The following is a 22239-nucleotide window of genomic DNA, read 5'->3' as shown; positions in this document are numbered from 1 at the left end:
CTGTATTTTAACTATCCACACTACTGATTTATTGCCTTGATAAAACGTTAACAGTACTTGCATGCATATTAACAGTACTTAATGCATGCATATTAACAGTACTTAAGTTGTAACCATTTAGATGATGGCCCACCAGCGGCCGAGCGGTAAAGACGCTGAACACTGGTAGTTTGGTCTGAGGTTCGAATCCCGCGAACGGGCTGGCTGCATGGGCGTTTTCGTGGTTTTCCGCATGTGTAACGTGTATACGAGCCAGTTTCCCTTAGAAAGTCCTCCACGAAAGGCATCCCTCCCTTTAGGCAGATAGCCCTCGTGTGCTTTGCCATAATTAAATACACCACCACCACCACACCATTTAGATGATAACTTTGTACATGTGAAAATGAAATTATTCTCCTCACCCTCATTGTACCCTTCTTTCATCACTGCACCATTGACTTACCCAGCATTTGTTTGCACACTCCAACACTCGTCTTGAGTACAATAGGCACCAAAGTGTGTTATGTGGACTTCTGAAAGAGCTAAAACATATCAGTTTACTTCCCCCTTCACCAAACATAAACCTAGGAAGCCGTAATCCAGGAACTTTTCTAACCGATTCTATCAGCTGATATGCTAACTACTCCAGTGGATTGGCTGCCTTGCTGTCGGTGGAAAGAAAGAAAGTTGCAACTGGTCTGATTTAATTAAAAATGTTTAGAAGGAGAATTTTGAAGTTTATTTTATGCAAAATGTATTCAAAAACTAGAAAACTACCTATATAAAAATCAACAGGTATTATGAAATTATTATACAATAATTTCTTAACAAGTATAATATTTGTCTGGCTAATAGTTGGACTGTAAAGATAAGAATGAAAACATAGTATGGTGATCTTCAAAGAGAGGAACGTGTATAAGATACTTTATGTTAATTAAGCAGTTATTGTGATTTAAATTTTTATTATAACTTCTTTCCATAGTTTTTGCTAAAATGTAAGTTAATTAACTGAGTATTTAAGTCAAGAGTTTTGAATGATTTAGTATTAGAGCTTTTGGCAACCTTGCTGGCAGTTTACACCCTATCACTAGCTCTGCCAGAGATAATTCCAGATTTAGCTATTTTGCCTGTTAACATTAAAAACATGCTGTTAAAATATTTGAGGCAGTTTAAAGTAGACATTTTGTGTAGTCGCTGAATTTCAGCTTATGTTATTTTAAATACTTGCTAGTGGTGAAGTTTTGTTTATAAACACAAGTCATTTAAACTTCTACAGAAATAAAACCCTGCAGGTGCAATTTAAAAAGGAAAATACTTCAATTCAGAATTTTTACTGATGATTTATTTTTCATTTTTTACTAATATCACTGCACCTCCCTTGTAAATATATTTTCGTTTCTTTGTAAAGGAGTGTGTTCAGTACTGTATCATCTGTAACAATTTATTAATTTTCTTTGAACTTACAGTCAACTCCGAAATTAATCAGGGGCACATAGATCAAATAATTGGTTAATCCGGTCTAAAAAAAGTTGTTTGTTTATAGTGAAATTATGAAAACATTGCCATTATATATCATCATCATAAAATAAAGAGTTCACAGAAAGTACAAAAACATAAGGAAAAGTACTTTGTATAACAGAAGTGTCAGCAGATGAACTCTTGTCAAAAAAGTAGTTTTAACTGTAGTATTTTCTGTAGTTTTAACATATTGTTATCAAGTTTCATCTCAGTAACACTGTTCAAAATCTCTTATAAATAATTGTTCCATTTATAACTCAATTTCTTCATTTCTAATGATGACTATTCTTCTGCTAATTTTCTTTGTTTTGAATATTGATTTAATTTGTGTAACCAAATTAACTTACGCTCCAAATTAAACTGTTTGAAAATTTGGTTAAATTATTAATCACACCTTTTTAATTAATTATTATTCAGTTCTTTCCCCATCATCCTCAGCTTAATCATGAATGTCTCATTAGTATTACTAAATAAATGGGATCTGACTGTAGTTCTGTTAAAAGTGTCTTGCAAATGCTGGAAAAAGTGCCCACATTATTAAAAAGTTTATCCTTGGGACTTCCATATTGTGATGACCAATGCCAGGATAACAGAAGACTGTTTATTTTTATGAGGGAAGAGGTAGTTCATGTCTTTTAGTGCAAAATCTATTCAAAGCAAATATTTTATATCATTTCTATTCCCCTCAGTGTTCATCAAATCATCAACGCTTCTGAAATGTAGATATAGATATATCATTTTTACGAGTGTTAAATGTGTTTTCACGTTAAGTCCTGAGTTGAATTTTGTTACTTTTGAATTCATATAGTCAAGTTTCAGAGATTTCCTTTGCCATTTATCTTATTTCCTTGCCTTAATTTTATAACCCCTGTCAAGGATGGGGAAAAAAAGTCTTCAATATGTAAACTGCTTTTTACTAGCAGTTAACATATTGAGGATTTTTTTTTCCCATCCTTAACAGTGATTATAAAATTTCCATCACTTTTACAAGATTTTCTTATTCTAAGTTAGGCAGAAAAACCTTTATCTTTTTTTATGTTTATTTCTTTTGAGAAAGTTCTTAATTAAGATTTACTTAAAGAAATATTATAATGTATTTAAAAATATTTTGTTGCCTAAAACTTTTCAAACTAAAAATTGTATTTTAAGTAATATGTTGCCAGTTGTGGGGCAACAATAATTTTTAAAATATTTTTGCAGACTAAATTGACAGCAGAAATTAATCCTGTGTTTAATCTGTCTTGAATTTAAGTATTTTGAAAGAAATGGGATTTTCTGGTATGAATATTATCAGATGAGGTTATTTCAGCAGCAGGTAATTTCTTGCAATGTATATTGTTTACCATGGGTATTTTTAATTTGAAAGATGGAAACATTTGTGTAGTAACCATCAGAATGTTTAAAAAAAAAATTAACCCTGAAATAATATAAATGATTAGCATGTAAAAAGAGCTTGCAATGTTTAAAATTGTATAGAAATGATTGTTTATATGAAAGCATTTAAAAACTGAGTTTATCATAATTCATTCATAGATATTCAGATTATTAGATATTGTTGTGGCTACTGTATTTCATTTCTGATTTTTCAAATTCCTGTTCAGGAGTGTACAATGGAATTTTTTCAATCACCATTAATTTCCAGGCTCTCATTACCTTATTTAGAGATATTTTTTATAGAGAAATTTTTTGTAGGACATCAAACTTTGCAGTGATAAGTGTGTAATTGATAAAACTGTTGTAAAAAGCGATGGGTATACAAAATGAAACACTTCCATTTTTTTATGAAAAAACCCTAATTATGCAGTATAAAAAAATTATTTGAAATGATTTTAGCTCTATTTGGGTAAATGTGTTTATAGTCTAATCAAGTAATACATACAAAATTTTTTTGAGTGTAATTTATTTTTTGTTTGTGTCTTTCTCTCAGTTTTCTTTTTCTGTTCTGAATACTTACATAATGCATGAATTTAAAATTTTATAAATATTTCAGGATAGCACAGTCAATTGAAAAAAATGCTAATTTGTTTGCATTACTGGAGAGTTTGTCATCAGGGAAACATGTGCATAAAACAAAAACCAGGGATGTTCCTAATCTCATCGAGAGCTTCTATTACTACGCTAACCTGTGCGACCAGTGTGAAGACAGGAAACCTTTAGGTTGATATTATATTGTATGCCATATAGATGCTTATAATAAAATGTAATTTGAATCTCAGAAGCCAGGCTGTGGAGTCAGTAGGGAAAATGACCGACTCCGACTCGACTCCCTCAACAGATAGATACACATGGGTTACAGAAGTAATAGATGCTACAAAAAAATTGATGGCATAGCAAATTATTTATATTAATTAGCATTTATTATAAAATGGAAAAACTGGCATTAGTTATTTCTAAGAAACAATATAGCTTATCAAGATCTTCTTTGTTGGAAGGCCATAGATCCGATTTGATAAACTTCAGAGTTGAGAAGAGTCTTTCCACACTAACTTTGGTAGGAGGAAGAGCTATTACTATTAGAGCTGCTTCTTTTAACTTTTCGGGATATAATTTTATATATTCTAAAAGAGGTGTCTAAAAAGCACAATCATATTTCTCTATTTCTTCAAATGCCGTGTTGAAAGCTTGTTTTTATTTTTTCATTTTTATATCTAAAGGCTCTTGGTTCTTTATTTTCATTCGTTTTGCATTAGCCTTTTCAGTATTATCCAAAAATATTTCTCAAAATCTAATTCATCACTGGAAGTGGATGATAGAGACTCAATTGCAATGTCTGCAGCTTGACTGTCCTGATTCGAATTCTCCAATTGTTCTGAGAATAATTTCATTCTTGATGAAAGTTCATAGATGGCTTTCTTTGTCTTTTTAATTTGTTCGTCATCCAAGAAAATTTCGCGTTTTGGATCTATATATATTGATCTCAGAGAGATCTCATTTTCTAGCAAAGTTTCTCTTTTCTTCATTGAAGAAATGATTCCTTCTGCAAGAAACCCTCCATTTCAGAAAGAACAAACGATACTTTTCCACTTCGCCGGTGCAAATCTCGACAAGCAGACTTTGTTGCCGACAACATGCAGTATACACATAAAAAATGTTAACAAATGTTAGTTCTTAGAATTTTTTATTTTGAAGGCATAAACATTTTAATATGGTTTATAATTTGTAATAATAAAGACAATAAATTTGTAAAAAGACAATTTAAGAATTTACTATGCTATCATGGTTCAACATCCTGATTCGCCGATTCGTATCATGTGACAACAAGTGATCTCATCTCACATAAACTACGCTACAAAAATATAATTCTCTCAGTAATTATGTACATTAATTTAAAGTTAAATCTTAATTTGGAATACAAGTTTAAATGCAAGAATTATTTCAATTCCTACAAATAGCTTACCGAGAAATTATGTAAAACCGTAGTGCTTTACTTCGCTAGTGCATTCTCATTAGAATTGATGAATTTAACCCTTGACTTTGCCTTTTCAATATTTTTGCCTTCAGGTGAGTGGTGTGATTGCATCCTAATTGACTTAATTACCGCGAATAATCTTAGGGCATAAAATTTAATTATCTTTGTAAATTTTCTATGTAATTGTATACCAGTATTGAAAGAAACAATCAATCTGGCAAGAAATGGCTGCGACCTGTTTTGAAAATGACGTGTAAAAGGTTACCAGCGAAGATATTCCGCTTGGCATCAGTTGTACCATTATTGGCGACTTTATCGTTTGCGCCGGCGAAACAGAAATGTACCTACTTTTCCGTTTTTCGCCGGCACAAATCTCGCCAAGCAGACTTTATTGGCGACAACATACAGTATACACATAAAAAAATATTTAAAAAAATTCAGTTCTAAGAATTCGTTTTTTTGAAGGCATAAACATTTTAATTTCGCTTAAAAATTCATAAAAAGACAATAAATTTGTAAAAAGACATTAATTTAAGAATTTACTATGCTTTCATGGTTCAACATCTTATTCGCCGGTTCATATCACGTGGCCCCAAGCGATCTCATCTCACGTAAACTACTCTAAAAAAATCTAATGCTCTCAGTAATTATCTACATTAATTTCAAGTTAAATCTTAATTTGGAACACAAGTGCCGAAAATAGAAAAGGTAAAGTCAAGGGTTAAATTCAATCCATTCTAATGAGAATGCATTAGCGAAGTAAAGCACTACAGTTTTACATAATTTCTGAGTAAGCTATTCATACGAATTGAAATATTTCTTGCATTTAAACTTGTGTTCCAAATTAAGATTTAACTTAATGTAGATAATTACTGAGAGCATTAGATTTTTGTAGAGTAGTTTACGTGAGATGAGATCACTTGGGGTCACGTGATAGGAACCGGCGAATCAGGATGTTGAACCATGAAAGCATAGTAAATTCTTAAATTATGTCTTTTTACAAATTTATTGTCTTTATTTATTGGCTTTTTATAAAATTTTAAGCGATATTTAAATGTTTATGTCTTCTTTTTTTAAAAGAATTCTTAGAACTAACATTTTTTAAATATTTTTTATGTGTATACTGTAGTTGTCGCCAATAAAGTCTGCTGGGCGAGATTTGCGCTGGCGAAACGGAAAAGTACCGAACAAACATCACATTCTTCCATTTTACCTCCTGTCAATTCTTCAGCTTGCAGCTTTTTTGAGCTATATACGATGTAGAAAGAAGAATTTCCAATTCTGCTAGATTATTCCGCAGTTTTTCTGTTAGTGAAACCTTAGGGTTATCTACATCTTCTTAAAAAGTTCTTAATTCTAACAGCCTCTTTATCATCAAATATGTACTTACTTATCTCATTGCTTGATCAATAATTGCTCCTTTTCCTGCTCGCATCCTAAGTATGGCATCAATTTTGAGAGTTCTTGCTGCTATTGCTGCTTACCTAAATTTATCAGGGAGATTTGTAATTAAATGAATCAGTTTAATCACTAATGGCAAATACCACATCCATCCTCCTCCCTTATATTTATTTATTAATATGTCAATAAAATAATAGAAAATAACTATTTATTAATGTATATAGTTCATAAATAAAAATAATAACTCAGCTTGTCATTAATTTTTTTTTAGTTCATTTTAATTTAATTTCAAATTCAAACTGTCCAGCAAAAACTGAATTTGGATTCGACCTGTTTTTAGCGACTCTAGCTTCGACTCCTTTTACCCCAAAATCCTGCCGATTCCAACTCTGACTCCACAGCCCTGTCAGAAGCTTGCAATAATTGTGACAAATGTTTGAAGCTTTTACTGTCTAGTGTTACTTAAGAATTTGTAGTGGTCACTTAGCTATTGGTATTCATTGCAAACATAGTTATTTTGTTATTTTTTAAGCAAGGAAACATAGTTCTTTTATAATCCTATACTTTAGTATGGCCGAGTCCACTCACCGGGAAGTATATGATATGGCCACTAACCTGGAAAATATAAAATTTTTACAAGATCAAAGAAAATAGTTCCCCCCTGCCCCCTCCCCCCAAAAAAAATTTCAGGAAGTGTTTTAAAAAGTTATTGTATAGATCAATCCTGTCAAATAATTAAAAGTTCATGTTTTAAATAATGCACAATAAACAAAAATTGCCCTTTTTAAAAAGAAAGTAAATTAAGAGTTATTGTAATTTTTATTTTCTTTGCAGAAAATATTTTATCCACATCATATCTAATGTAACTTCATCAAACCAAAGCCTTTTCCTCCTTCTGTTGAATCTTTGAAGTATATTAATGCTTGATCTCCATATTCATTATTGTGTTTTGTCATATTCAAATAACTGGTACTTAGGTATTATCCCATTAACCATGAAAGTTGGCTGCCATCAAACCATAAGATGGCTAAGATCCTGCCAAAGTTGTGCGAGTTGTTCCTGCAGAATTCTGAAGGAATTGACTGTTTAGTAAACAATCAGTATTTGACTTGCTTCATTTTTGTATTTTGCAAAAAAACTGTTCTTCTGCTTCTAATAATCCAAATTAACTGGAAGCTCTGTTAAGTATACTGAGAGTACAAACTTACTGAAGATAATTGTTTCAATCTATTACTGTTGTCCATATTAATCTGATCATATCTTGTATAAATTATCGTGTATTAATGCATGCTTTTTTTAATGGTAAGATCGCAAAATTTTGAAAAATAATCCATTGTTTGCTGTTCTGTAGAAGGCAGGTCCTAAATTTAAATCTTTATATATATATATATATATTTTTCCTAACAATAGTGAGGAAGAAGTAGCAATAACAGATAATTTATGTCTTTCTTCTTATAAACAAAGCTTACAAGAATCAGTTGGAGTTCAATCAAACCAAAGCTCAGATGTTATGCATGTGTTATTTCGTTGCTGTCCATAATTGATAATAAGTCATCCTTCTTGGTGATTGTTTCATGGTTGGTGGTATAACCCAATATTTAACAGCTTTACAGCAAAATTTTATAGCCATTCTTTGCTCAACTTTCAAATTTATGGCAATGGATGTTCATTGGATCAAGGCGAACAATTAATTATATAGAGAATTCTATCCATAAGCAAAAAAGATTTTAGGAATTGTAAACTGAGATGTCATGATACAAGATAATTGAAAAGTTATGTGCATCAGAATAATTAAGTAAATATTTGCTGATTTGATGCACAAATTGCAACACATACAAGACTTATTTACTAATGTTTGTTGCTTTATACTGTAATTTTAAATGCTGTTTAACAATAAAAACAACAATAAAATACTGTTCAGCAATGAAAATTCATTGCTTGTTATCATATGGCTACCTTGCAACACAAACAGAGATGGTAGATGACAGGTGTACTCCTTTTGCGTACTCTTGCAGTGTGTTCTAGGAATAGAATGTGATTCTAACTGAACTTTTTTTAACTCTGGAGTTTCTAAAGATTATGTGGAGAATATTATTATTTTGACACTCTTAGGTTAGACACATCCATAGTTTTACTTCTTTGTTGTCTTTAGTCACCATCACACATGTAGTCTAACAAGACATGTATTTTGATGATTTAATAGGTGGTAAATGTGTTCATTCTGTAAAGCATAACTTCTATTTTCCTTTTATATCTGTTAAATTACCAGTTCTTTCAATTTTTGGTATTTCTATACAATATTTGAACTTAAAAACTTTGAAAGTCTTAAAATGAAAACAGCACATTGTCTAAAAGAAGAGCAGTTTAAAAGCACTGTATATGTACTTCTTAAATACTTGCATTTTTATCTTTTTAAGCTTATCTGTAATTGGTGCTATCTATAGTGCAGTTAATATGTATTATTTATAACATATCTTAGTGATAATTTAAAAAGGGTATTTGTATTATTGTTGCAAATAATGAAAAATTTTTTTGATGTTTGTTTACATCTTAATTATTTTGTACTCCACTTAAAAATGAATTTTGTACCTTAAGAGCATTGGAAAGAAGTATTTTTAATTTTATAAAGCTCTGTGTGTATGTTATCAAACACATTTTAAAAGTGTTTTGAATATAGTTTTATTATTTGTTTAAAAATATTTGATTGGCTTTTATAAGCCGTAATATTCCAGAAGACGTATGTTAATTTCATAAAATGACTATTATGTATTTAAGGAAGAAAAATGTTGCCATTTTTCTCAAAATGTATTTATTCTTTAAGTTCAAATTAATAGTAGTTATTGATAAACTGTGATGTGTTAAAACTGAAAATATCTGTTGCAGGCACCTAATGACTTCCTTGTACAGCCTATTAAATTATACACATTAACTGATGAATTCTCATTCATCAGTTCCATTCTCACTTCGCAGCAAGGCAAAAATACATAAAAAATCAAAACGTCTTCATTAAAAATGGTAAAATAGAAGAAAACCTAACACCAAATATGGTTAAAAATAGCTAAAAAGACCATTTTTATAATTAAAATTAGTTTTTAAGCCAATACAAGCAATTCAAACAATCGGCAGGAAGACAAAATTTTTGGTGTACAGATTTGAAAATAACTTTTGGCTTAGCACCACTTAAACTTTTAAATTGTTGATAATTCTACAACTATTGCATGAGATTAACTAAAGGTATAAAATTTTTAATTGAATGCTGCTAGAGTATCCAGCAGTTGCTGTATAACTTTTGAATTTTGTATATGTTATGAACAATATGTTTTGTATGATTTGAAATGGGTGCTCAGATGTGTTGAGTGAGTGAGCTTCTGAAGGGTATTAAATTAGTCAAAAATTAGTCAGTATCTAAATTATTTTTTTGAAACTAAATGCAATTTTGATCATTCTGTGGATTGTTCCCACTTATGTTTTGACCATTTATACTGAATTATGGCAGTAATCAATTATTTTGTATGTGTTATTTATTCAGATGTGCCCCAAAGTTGGCATGTGGAATCGCATTAAATATGAGCACTTAAAACATGAAGGTGCTAAACACATTTGTCCTTAGCTAGCAAACTGCAAATAACAAAAATAAATAATGCTAATTCTGTGGGGCAGGTCTACATTCTTGCAACTTATCATGCATATTGCTTTTTAAATTAACTTTTTTTTAAAAATTTTATGTAAAATTTGAACCATGATGCTGATTTTTTTATTTATTTATTTTTTAACATTCTTACTTTTATTGACTTTGAAAAGAATAAGTGCATTGTAAAAAGATTGGTTTTGCTTTTTAAAAGTTTTGTGCCATTTTAATTTAGTGTCAGTTTATATATTTCACCCATCAATATAATTCATTTAATTTTTTGTCAGGTGTTGTATGTGTAATAGCTGATGAATTTAATAACCCATTGATGTCAATAAGTTGGAGAGTAGGATCCATTCTTGCTACTGGAAATTCACTTTTATTGTTGGTTGATATGAAGTCATGTTTATCTGCATTGTTCTTGGCTGAACTATGTAGCTTATGTGGGTAAGTTTCCTTGTAATTCGTTTTTTCATTCGTATGAAATAAATTTGTTTAGTATTTTATATAATGTAATATATTATGTAAAATATAAATATATCACATTAATATGTTTTAAATAAAAAATGGATTTCACACACTTTTTTCTGCTTTTGAATTAAGTTTTGGAATTATTTTTTTAATTTGTTCTAGGATGAGTATATTTGATATAGGATGAGTATATTTGATATAGTAGGATGAGTCACCTTAGAAATCTTTTTTGTACATTTTTCTTTCAAAATAATTTGATTATGTGTATGAAATTGTCTGTTTCTCATGTTATTATTTCACTTTGTCAAAGATCTTGTTTGAACTCGAAAGCTGTCACTAATTTATATGGCATGAGATATTTCATAGTCTTTCATATTATGACAATATAATGCTTATTAATATGACAAATATCCTAAATAATATGATGCTCTTAAAAATGCTTTCCAACAGATATTATTAGTGGCATTTATTATAATATTAGTACAATTGATGAAGGACTTTTTAAGACTAATTAGTACAATTGATGAAGAACCATATAATATGTATATACGTTTTGGGCCATTGACTTCCTGATAACTCCTTTATATGTATACTATCATTTCAATAAAAATGACACCTAATGATAAAATTTTGTATCAGATTTATTCTAGTATTTTTTTTTTTTCAATGGGTAAAGATTTTTTTTTTTTTTTTCAATGGGTAAAGATTTTTTTTTTCAAGGTGACAGCAGTGTGTTTAATTTTTAATTAATAAAAAGAACTCTTACTAAGGGAAACATTGGTATGATTTTTGTTGGTTTGCATGTTACAGTATGGTTTTTAGAATTTGTATCTGTTTAAATTCTAGTTTATTTTATTTACAAGGTATGATCCCAAACTTCCAGGAATTGAGTTGTTTAAAACTGTTTTCATACATAATTGTCTTGACTTCATCACCTTTCAAGTACTCTTCTGTTGCACTGATGTGTAAATACACATAATTTTCTATCATTTCTTTCAACATATTTTGCTTTGTTTTTCATTTTATGTACTATCTCTCATATATTTTTGCCTTGAGCTTCATTTTCATTTTTAGGAACGTTATATAAGCTTGGTAGTTGTTAAGTCAGATAGTAAAGGAGTGTGGAAGTAAAACACCTAATGCACAATGAGAAATTTGTGCATTGTTGGGTTACAGTATCCAAAGTTTGTCTTTCCACATATATAGAATTTTTTTTCTTAACTTGTTCTTTGAAGTATATAAAAAGTCCTGCAGAATAGTGTATTCTTAATTTGCTGTTGTTGGAATAAATCCTTGTGATGAGCCCTTTAACTCCTTCACATCCAATCCGCCCAATACGGCCCTACATTGAAACAGCCAAAACCACCCGAAAACGGCCGAGATTGTAATCTTCTTTTCTTCCCTCCTCCTAAGGTATGCACTAGCAGGTGCACTTTCCCCAAATGCATTGTATCAGTTTACTGCAGACAGCTTGTCCTAAGAGGTTTTTTTTATCTTTGGTTTGATCGTGACATTTCGTTGTTGATTCTTTTGTGGTACAGTGTGCTTTTAAGCTTTAAACAGCAATAAAAGAGCAGTTTAAAAATTTAAGGATTATATTTATTTTTAAAAATTTAAGGATTATATTTATTTTTAAACAATTTATTCCTTCCTATAAAAATAACGGAAATAAACAAAATCTCAGTCGTGATCATAACAAAGCCAGAAAGGCTTGTTGATCTGACCTTCAGAATAGTTTTATAAAGAACGGGGTCAAAGGCTAATGGAATTTTTGTTAGAAAGTACAAAGGATGTCATTGGAAATCTTCACATCTATTTTCTGCATTAATAGACGGGGAGGGGAAGAAATTGCTGTGAAACTGGAAAAGTATTTCGGGCGGTTCTGGTATTTTGAGGATACAACTTAGCAAAGGGTCTGGATTTCAAAGAGTTAATGCTGCAAAACAAATCACATTGCCTTCTTGTCACCTTGGATTTGATGCATTTTTCAGTCATTGTGAATTTGATAGTAATCAAAATTATTCTTGTTTCATTCATGGTCATAATGGTATACCCATGTTTCATTTCCAGTCATAATTCTGAGAAATGAAGGTTAGATCAAAAGAAAAGGCATCAATTATGGTGTAGTGTGTCATATTTCAGTTCATCAGTTAAAATTCACTGACCAGTTTTGAAGGCAAAGCCTAGGGCTTTGAAAAGGTAATCAACTGTTAAAGTGTGGTCTTCATAGAATTTTTATCATAAACTCTTTTTATATTTTCTTTGGGATCCCTCCTTATGGAATTGAGAGTATTTATCATCCTTAACTGATGTGACGTTCATCTGTTTTTAAACTGTTCGATGTAGTTTTATGCCAAATTTTTTTTAAAAGCATTTGATGCGTTTTCACTGCCACCTTCACCCTTTAAAACAACATTTCTTTGTTCTAGTCAGTCTAATGCTGATTGCAAAACTGCTTAAGCTCAATTAGAAAACATACACATTGTGAAAGAAAACTTTCCATGGCAATTATAGCTAGTAGAATAATTCTTTATGATATTGGGGAAGTTATCTAATGGTGCGCCACACTCTGAAATAAAATAATATCTCTCTGAGAACTTACAGGTAGCTCATGTTTCATATCATACAAATAATATGGAAAATTTTTTTTTTTGATTTTTTGATACACTTATATGTTTCATACTGTAAATGTATCAGGTTTTGAATTCTTTCAGGTATTAAGATGGAACAAAATGTTTGCTCATTGTGGTAAAACAAAATACATATTATACAGGGTGTTTCTGAATGAATATCGGGGTTTTAATGCTTTGTACTATTTATTAAATAAAACTTAAATTCATAATTAATACATGAAATGAAAGAGCAAGTCAAACAGTTCTGTTTGTTGGTATGCTCATGCACCAGAAAGCACTAGTAGCAAAAATGACAACTAGTGAACAGAAAGCTTTTTGTTCTGAAGTTTGCAAAGACTGAATCTGTATTTACTGTGCAATATGCATTCTGTATTAAGTTGAGATGTGATCCCCCAAGTGATAATAACATCCATAGATGGTATCATCAGTTTGAAAATAAGGGCTACCTTTGCAAAGGGAAGAATACGGGATGACCAAGGGTTTTCGACTTGATGTGTGCCGTGTGACAAAAGGTGCTCACATTGAACACTTGTAAATTTGTAGTTATAACTGTTTGAGTTCCTCTTTCATTTCATGTGTTGATTATAATTTAAAGTTTTACGTAATAAATACTACAAAGGGTTAAAACCCCAATATTCATTTAGAAATACCCTGTATTATTTATTTGAAGTATTTTAACTTATTTTATGCTTTGTACTGAGAAAAATTTAGTAGTGTGGTGTAATTTTTACATCTTATTGAAATGGAACCAAATACCAATGGTCTTAAAAAGATTCTTATATATTATTATATATATATATATATCTTATGTATATATTATTTTATTTTAAAATGAGAAAATAGAAAAAATGTTTAATGTAGATAAATGTTTTATCTGTTATTATTTTCTCAAATAATGATCATGCCCATTAAGCCATTAAGTTTTTACACTTACTCGAAAATATCTTTTAAAGAATTTTTAGAGATTAGCTTGGTATCAGTTTTATTCAAGAAATGATTGCTTCTTCTTTCTTTTTCTTTTTTTTTTTTTTACATTTATATGTGGCAATGAATTAGGTGATAATGAAAATGCTGAAAACTTTTTTTCAATCCATCTTGTTATATCAGTGCAATATACCAATCGGAGACACTTCGTATACATTGCAACTTATATTTTATTTTATAAAATATATGCTGGAAGGTTGACCTGAATTACCTTCAACTTATTTTTAAAAAAATATGTCATTAAGATGCCATCTGTGTAATTCTTTCTGTCAGTAATTTGTTTAAATTACCTACATGGCATGGCTATATGAATTTAAAATCTTCTGTCTGGTCATCTTATTTTTGGTCTTGAGAAACTGCATGAGAAAAAATTTTATTTCACACTTTTGTTTTCAGTGCTCGTGAAGAAAAGATGAGATGTTGAAATCTGGTAGGTTATGAAATATCCCCTTTCTTCATTATGATATACGAATTATTAAATGTTTCTCAGAACATGAATTTAAATCTTTTGCATTGTGATTTATTCCATCACTACTGCTAAATCATCTGATTCATTGTTCTATTTTTTATTTACATTTGTATAATCATCTCACAGAATGGTAATCTGTAATTTGAATAATTTTATTGTCATTGTAAATTACATGCATTTAAAATTAGCTGAGTTTTTATTACATTTAAAAATTTTTAGTACTTAAAAACAGTTGTTCCAGTTTTTACTACATGATGAAAATTTCTTTCTTTCAAAATGTGAAAATTTATCAATTCATTAACTGCAATACATTAGCCACATAATATCAATAATTATAGGCTTTTTTAGCTTAATTGATTATCAACTGATGTATCATAATTACCGAACCATGTGCCACACTCTTCGCTTTAATTCCTTTTATAAGTTCGCATGTCATATATACCTATGAACATTTCTTCTTATTAAAACTATCAGTTTTAATTTTTGACTAGGCATTTCATATCTCAAAGATAAGTTTATGTAAATGTTCAGGTGATAAGATGAAATGTGAAAAGTAAAATTAGAAGTTTCTTTTATTTCCTCTTCCACTAATGTATAATTTTATAATAATTTAGACTTCCACCTGGTATGCTTAATGTTCTTCCAATTGACCAAGAAAACATTACATGTTTGCCCCAAGCTTCAAAATTTATTTTTACTGGATCATTTGCAAAGAGCAGAAAAATAGCCCAGTTAGCTTTGTCTATGAAGATACCATATGAACTTTCATTATCGAGAAGGCCAGTAGCAATTATTTATGAAAATGCAGATGTACATTCAGCTGTGCAGGGTGTCTTAGACTATTTATTTTTTATTGATACAAGGGTAAGTATATTTCTTAAATTTTTTTCTATTGAAATTGTATAGCTTTGTATTATATAATGATATATAGTTCTGTATCATGTGCTTCTTTAAGTCCCTATGTTCATTCATTATTCAAAATCTGCTTGTGTTAAATACCCTGGAGATGAAATTGTTTGTTATTTATGTATAAGATAGTCCGAATTCTCCTGCATGCTGCCTCTTCATGCTATAAACCTGGCTTTTCTCAGTTTTGACATATTTTATTGAAAATATAATAAGATAGAGTTTTTATTTATGTATGGATGGTTAGCAAGGTAGAATGGTGGTGCTGTTTGGCAGCCTTAAATATATATAAATTTCATACCACATATATCAGATGCAAACAAGACAGCAGAAAGGGGGCATGTAATGTAATTATGCAGGAGTGTGAACTTCATGAGTTAGCTTACTTTTTTTTATAATGAAGTTACACGAAATTAAAAATACAGTAGATTGTCATTAACAATCAGACATACATAGGAATGCAGAGTTGCCAACTCTCCAGATTTAGGCGGGAGACTCCCGATTTTCGACCGCTCTCCCGCCAACCCGATTTACAATATATTTCTCCCGACTTTTTTTTTATTCTCACGATTTTTATGGAACTTGGCTTAATACTTTGTTATATGAACAAAAAAAGGGGGATTTTTGACGTCTGAAAGCAATTGAATTTTCTCTAGATTATATCTAAAACAAAATCTTGCGAATCAGATAACTTCTGCTTTGTGGGTGAAAGCATATACGTATCCAGAAACGTCATTCTCCAGTTCTCCAATGGGCATCGAGCTCCACTGCGTGTCATCTGGCATATATTAGCCAATGAGGACAAAGCAAGTTGTTATTTGGATGTTCTTTAGTTATTTCGTTCATTTGCCCTGAGTTGTGTGAGTACACGTGCCTTCGGGAAATAGTTTTGAAATTATCATCTTTTGTTATGTCTGAGAGAAAGGTGAAATACTCGTGTACGTTTCAAAAATCGTACACAGTTGACTTTACTTTCATAATTTCCTCAAGGAAATGTAATAAATTTGCGATATCTACCGCCTGTCGTTGCGATTTTTCGATTTCGATGGTAGAAGGGCGGGTGTTCTCAAACATGTGAGTACACAAAAATACAAGGACAACATGAGTTGTTTTGAAAAAAAAAAAAAAACGAAAAATTAAATTTTTCTTCAGAAACAAAGGACCAAAACGTTATTAATGCAGAATGTCTGTTCTCTGCCTTTTTACTCGAGCACAACCTGCCACTGAATGCATCGGATCACGCTGCAGCTTTATTTAGAAAAATGTTTCCCGATAGCCAAATCGCTAAGAAATACTCAAGTGTAAGGACCAAAATAGGTAAATTGTTAAAGAAATGAGTTTGAAAAATAAATCTTTAGTTGATTGCGTTAAAACAGCTCTGTTCTGCTTCTTTAGGGATGGAACCAATAATACCGATTCAAAACTGTATCCAATTGTTGTTTCTTTTTTTTTAATCCAGAGTTTTCAGAAATGGAGTGAAAATTACTTTCTGTCCCCACTTTAGAAGGACATTCAAAAGGCTTTGCACATCTAATTATTAAAACTTATAAATGTGGATGAACACATTGTTGATATTTATTATTATCTTGGAAGGAGTTCTAAAAGGAAGGAAAAATTTAAACAGTTCCAACAGCTGCATAACAGCAGTTTACAATTAGAAAACTTGGATGAAGTTATAAAATCAGCTAGGATTGACACCCAGTGGAGTTTAATTGGAAAACTGAAAGGTGCTGATGGAATTGTAAAATATAGTGAACTATCTAGAATTATGTTGGCCATCTTGACAGTTCCCCATAGTAATGCAGAGTGTAAGAGGATTTTCAGTGTGTTTGCGAAAACGAGGACTAAATTTAGATCTAATATTAGTGATGACACATTAGGAAAACTTTTATTAACGAAAGCAGGCCTACGTGGCAATTGCTGTGAACAAAATTATGAAGTTTCTTTCTTAAAGAAAGCAAAATCCGCCACTGTTTATAACATTTGTACGAAAACTGATTAAAGTGTCTTTTTGTTCTCTTAAACGATGCAAGTAATAAAATGTTTTTTATGTGTAAGGTATTTTTGTGTTGCTTGCATTTAAGAATTAGTTACCATTTAAAGTTAATTCATTATTGAAAATTATATTTTTATCATTTAAAAAGTCTTTTTAACATTGTGAAAAATCTCCTGATTTCTTTAAAAAAATCTCCTGATTTTTGAGTGTCATAGGTTGGCAAGTATGGGAATGTATTTATCGAATGGTATCAGTATAAGTGCAGGTCCACTATTCACCTCTGTTACCATCTGCATTCTGTGAGCAAGACGTTCAACTAAATTTCTTTAAATACCTACAGGCATTTTTTTATTTTGCATTGTTTCTCCTGAAGCACAGTGTACAACTTTGGATTTGTTATTGTATTACTTAATTTAGTTTCCTTTTAATCTGATGTTATTGTGTCCTATGTTCATAACTGGGACTATCAACCTACCATCAGTAACTTCCATTACTGAATCCGGACTTCCATGTTTGTTTTGAAATAAAATCATATTACTTTTTATTTACATTGGTTTCTTAGAATAACTTAATATGTTTACACTTCTTCGTTTTTAAACTGTGCGAATGGAATTTTGTTGGCATACGATATGTTAAATGCCTCTCCTGTTTTCCCATAAGCCAACATTTCATCCCTTAAAAAATCTATCCTGACAATTAGGTCATACAGCTGTGCCTTGTCATTTACAATAAACAAATAAATAGGAGGCTGATTTTAGAGCATTTAAATTCAACAACTACTTAATATGAGATCTTAGAATAATTTTTTTTCCATGCCTTTCTTTAAGCAATTCCACTGTTAAATCATAATTATTTTCTGCTACCAATAATCCTTGAATATTAATTATGGCTGGTCCTTTTAAGAAAGATTAAAATAATTATATTTATGTACTTTAGGTAAGCATTCATTACTGTGAATCCATTATCAAAGTGTGATCAAAATTCTTGAACTTCTCGAAATTACCCTCAAATGGTTCTACATGAAGTTTTGGCAAATTTATTTCAGGTTTCTGTGGTGTTCACTATTCAAAATAAGTGAAGAATTGCTCTTCAACTACAAATCTGCCTAATTTCTATATGAATTCCGGGGATAATTCTTGACTTTTGCTTTTGTTAAATAATGTGCTCTCTATATTCCTGATTATTCTCCACTTCTGCTTCAGGATCTGATACTTCAGGAATTAAATTCTCAATTTTTATATCTAACTTAAATATCTACTTTTCTTGTAGATTCATTTTCTACTTTTTCTTGTAGATTCATCTCACATTTTTCAAATGATTTTATATCTGTAATATCTTGTTCCAGTAATTCAGATATTCTGTTAAATTCTTATGTTGTTAATCTTCTCAGAGTTCTGTGTTTCAGTTTCGCTTTATCTAATGCTTTCTTTGTATATTCTCATCGATGTTATTAACTAATAATATACTTCTAATTGTCACAGGTATTTTAATCTAAATATTTTATAGTTCATATGCATTCAAATTTTAAAATTGAAACTTACGCCTTTTCTATGCTCATATTACATGAGTAATCCGATTCATATCATAATCCACATCAAATCCCTCTTAGTTAGGAGTTTCTTTCACTCTGCCATGACTGAACAAGACGTAGTATTAAGTAAATTTTGTTTATCAATGCACATATTTATAAACATATACTTCTAGTTGTATGCTAGGAAATCATGCTCACATTGCTCACATTCTCCTTTCTACTTCTCTCTATCTAATGGCAGCTTTTTTTTTTTTTTTACATAATGCTGTCTATCGGTGGATTACACAGTGCACAACTTTGTATGTGTATTCTATTATTTAATTTGTTTGCACTTCAGCTCATTTCAATACTTAGTTGGATGTTTGAGGCTTTGTGTGAAGAAGTTAAGTTCATTATTTTCCACTGCTTTGAAAAATTCAGTTATTATCTTTGCTTCATGAATTAGTATGTTTTTATGCTAAAAGCAGAATGTGCCAGTTTTAGTACTAGTATTACAGTGTAGGCAGAATATAGTTGTCCTCCACAGCTTGTTAGCTCTTGCCATTCAGATTCCAGGTACAAAAGTTTGGGGTCTAAGAATAAGAAAAATTTGCTTCACCAAATTTTACTGTGGAGACCATACTTCAGTATACAGTGTTTTCTTAGCAATTTTTTTATCCACATATGTTCATCAGATCTCTACAGCATGTAGTGGGATTAACCAAACTACAAGATGTCTTCCATCGTTTCTGTGTTTATTGGTGATTCTCTTTTTGCAACTGTTGCCGGTGATCAGTGTTCAGTCAAGTGATGGTTGGTTTATGTTCTGCAGTTCATTATGAAATCCAAGTTCAAATACCATTCTGCAGATGATATGAAGTGCCATTAGTGCTTGAAGCTGATCAAATGTCTTAGTTACAGTTTATAATGAGACCTAACAATCTGCTTTCAGCATATATCAAAAGCATCAAAATCATGATCATTTGTTTTTTGTGGGAGGCTTTCGCGTAAAAGATGAAGTTTTATAACTTTTTTATGCTTCCATTTTACCACCACATTGTTTGTTATTGCAGGTAATATCTGAAAGTTGCCAGATAGCTCATAGGTGAAATGATTGAATTTTGTTAGGTGTCAGCAATCCTGACATACTGAGTTTTACTAAGTTCATGTGATGCATTCATTTTGAAAGTAGTAGCTGGTTGACATATCTACAATAAAAGTGTGATAGTCTGACATTCATTGAGTTGGCAAACCTGATAATCCAGGACCCTTTTCTCTGATATTGCTGCTATAAAGTGGCTGTATAAGTATTTCATATGGTAATATTCTGAGAAGCTGCATAATTGCTTCATGTCATTTTATCATTTTTAATTATTCTTTCATTAAAATTTCTCATTTATGTATTATTTGCTTGCTTTATTTATCAAAACTTAGTAAAAGATTTGATAAGGAAATAAAATGGAAACATGCAACCTTAATACTAATTTGCTAGAAGCTGGTTAATATAGTCCAACCTACACACACTGGCCAATGAATTAGAAACCTTTGAGATTTTCATTTGAATGCATGCTAAGGATGAAGTATGGAAATTTTTTTATGACGTTGGGTTACTTGTGGTTAGAATGTTAATATAAATAAGGTGTAAGAGTGCTTTTCACAATAAATGAAGTAAAACTGAAAAAAAAATGACACATCATTCACCATTTGAAAAAGGGCATATTGTTGGTGCCCCTTTAGCAGGGGCTTCGATTTCAAAGATGTCAAATCTCACTGGGTTCTCAAATGCAGCCATATCAAAGGTTTCCAAAAGGTGGAATCAGAACCTACAGTCCTTTTCTAGAAGAGGTAACTGCAGTTCGAGCACAGTTTTCCAAAAGAGTGATTGGCTGTATCGCTGACAAATTGCACGACAGAACAGGGATTCTATTGTGCTTCAACTGGCACAGATTATCAACCAAGGCTCTTCTCAACAGATTTCAGTTTGAACCATGCACAGAGAATTACAGAGGATAGGAATGCATAGTCGGGTGCCTGTGAGAAAACTACTCATTTATGCCCAACATGCAAGAATTCATTTGCAGTGGTGTCGGAAAAGAAGACACTGGGCATCTGAGGATTGGAAATGGGTAATGTTGTTGGATGATTCACTCTACACCTTATGTTTCAATGGTGGAAAATGTCGAATTTGGTGAGAAGCCCATGAAGTCATTAATCCGTCTTGCCTTACTCGCATTGTGCAAGTATCTGGTGGCTGTATCATGACATGGGGCATGTTCTGCTGGCATGGAAGTGGTGCTCTGTTGTTTCTCAAGGGTAAAAAAACAGCTAGATATACTGGCAGATCAAGTGCACTCTGCAATGTTGCATTTTTACCCTGATGGCGACAGATACTTCATGGATGATAATGCAACTATACATTGTGCCAGAAGTGTTCAAAACTGGTTCGCGGAACATCAGTCTGACTTCGAACACCTTCCCTGGTTACCGCATAGCCCGGATCTTAATCCCCATAAAAAATGTGTGGGATATGGTGGAAAGATGCATCCAACAGCACGTTGCTCCTCTTCCATCTAATTAACAAGATCTAAAAAGCTGCATAGCCAATGCATGGTATTCTCTGGATTCCAGAAGCATGTAGACTCGATGCCCAAAAGAATCAGAGCAGTTATCCATGGAAAAAGTGGTTCAATAAAATATTGATTTTGCTTTTCTAATTCCATTGGCCAGTGTGTTTATATTGATGATTACTCAAAACTTTAAATGTAATAATAGATTAGATTGTGCAAAATTTCGTAATCTGTGATTGCAGTGTCAAGGACTTCCAACACAACTCAATGTAAAAGAAAAAAAATTTATATGTTGCTTGAAAATATATAAACAACACAATATTATAAAACATTTGGTAAAAATTGTAGCCAAATACCATGAACAGAGTTGCCATCTCTCCTGATTTCGACAGGAGACTCCAGCTGATCCTCCTCGTGCCAACATGATATACAACATAGTTCTCCCGACTTTCTTATATTCTTAAAATTTCTCATGATTATTATGTAGCTTGCCTTAATACTTCATTTGATTTTGGGCATCTGAAAGCACTTGGTTTTCCTCTAGATTACACATAAAAGGAAAACCAAAGTCGTTTCATCAGTGAGAAATTATGCATGCTTCTACTTTGTGAACGAGAGCACATGTGTCCGAAAACATCATGTTCCAATTCTCCAATGAGCATTGAGTGCCCCTGCATATCATCTGGCATATATTAGCTAATTAGCACAAAGAAAGATTGAGGTTGTTATGTTGTTCGTCTTGTCGCTGAGCAGTGCGAGTGCCTGTGC

The 22239-nt window shown here is 31.2% G+C and overlaps 1 protein-coding gene across 1 annotated transcript in view; it reads left to right on the top strand.

Moving 5' to 3' along the window:
- LOC118197567 (uncharacterized) overlaps nt 1–22239 on the top strand; it is a 62081-nt gene that overhangs the window by 3324 nt on the left and 36518 nt on the right. The window contains exons 3-5 of the mRNA XM_035369093.2: nt 3488–3654; nt 10223–10382; nt 15107–15356. Of these exons, the coding sequence (XP_035224984.1) occupies nt 3488–3654; nt 10223–10382; nt 15107–15356 (577 nt within the window). The remainder of the gene's footprint in view (nt 1–3487; nt 3655–10222; nt 10383–15106; nt 15357–22239) is intronic.

The sequence above is a fragment of the Stegodyphus dumicola genome, chromosome 5 (genome assembly GCF_044657685.1).
Source record: "Stegodyphus dumicola isolate Sdum_Otavi_A_Nest chromosome 5, ASM4465768v1".
In the NCBI taxonomy this organism is placed as follows: Eukaryota; Metazoa; Arthropoda; class Arachnida; order Araneae; family Eresidae; genus Stegodyphus; species Stegodyphus dumicola.
This window is presented reverse-complemented; position numbering and strand designations above follow the sequence as displayed.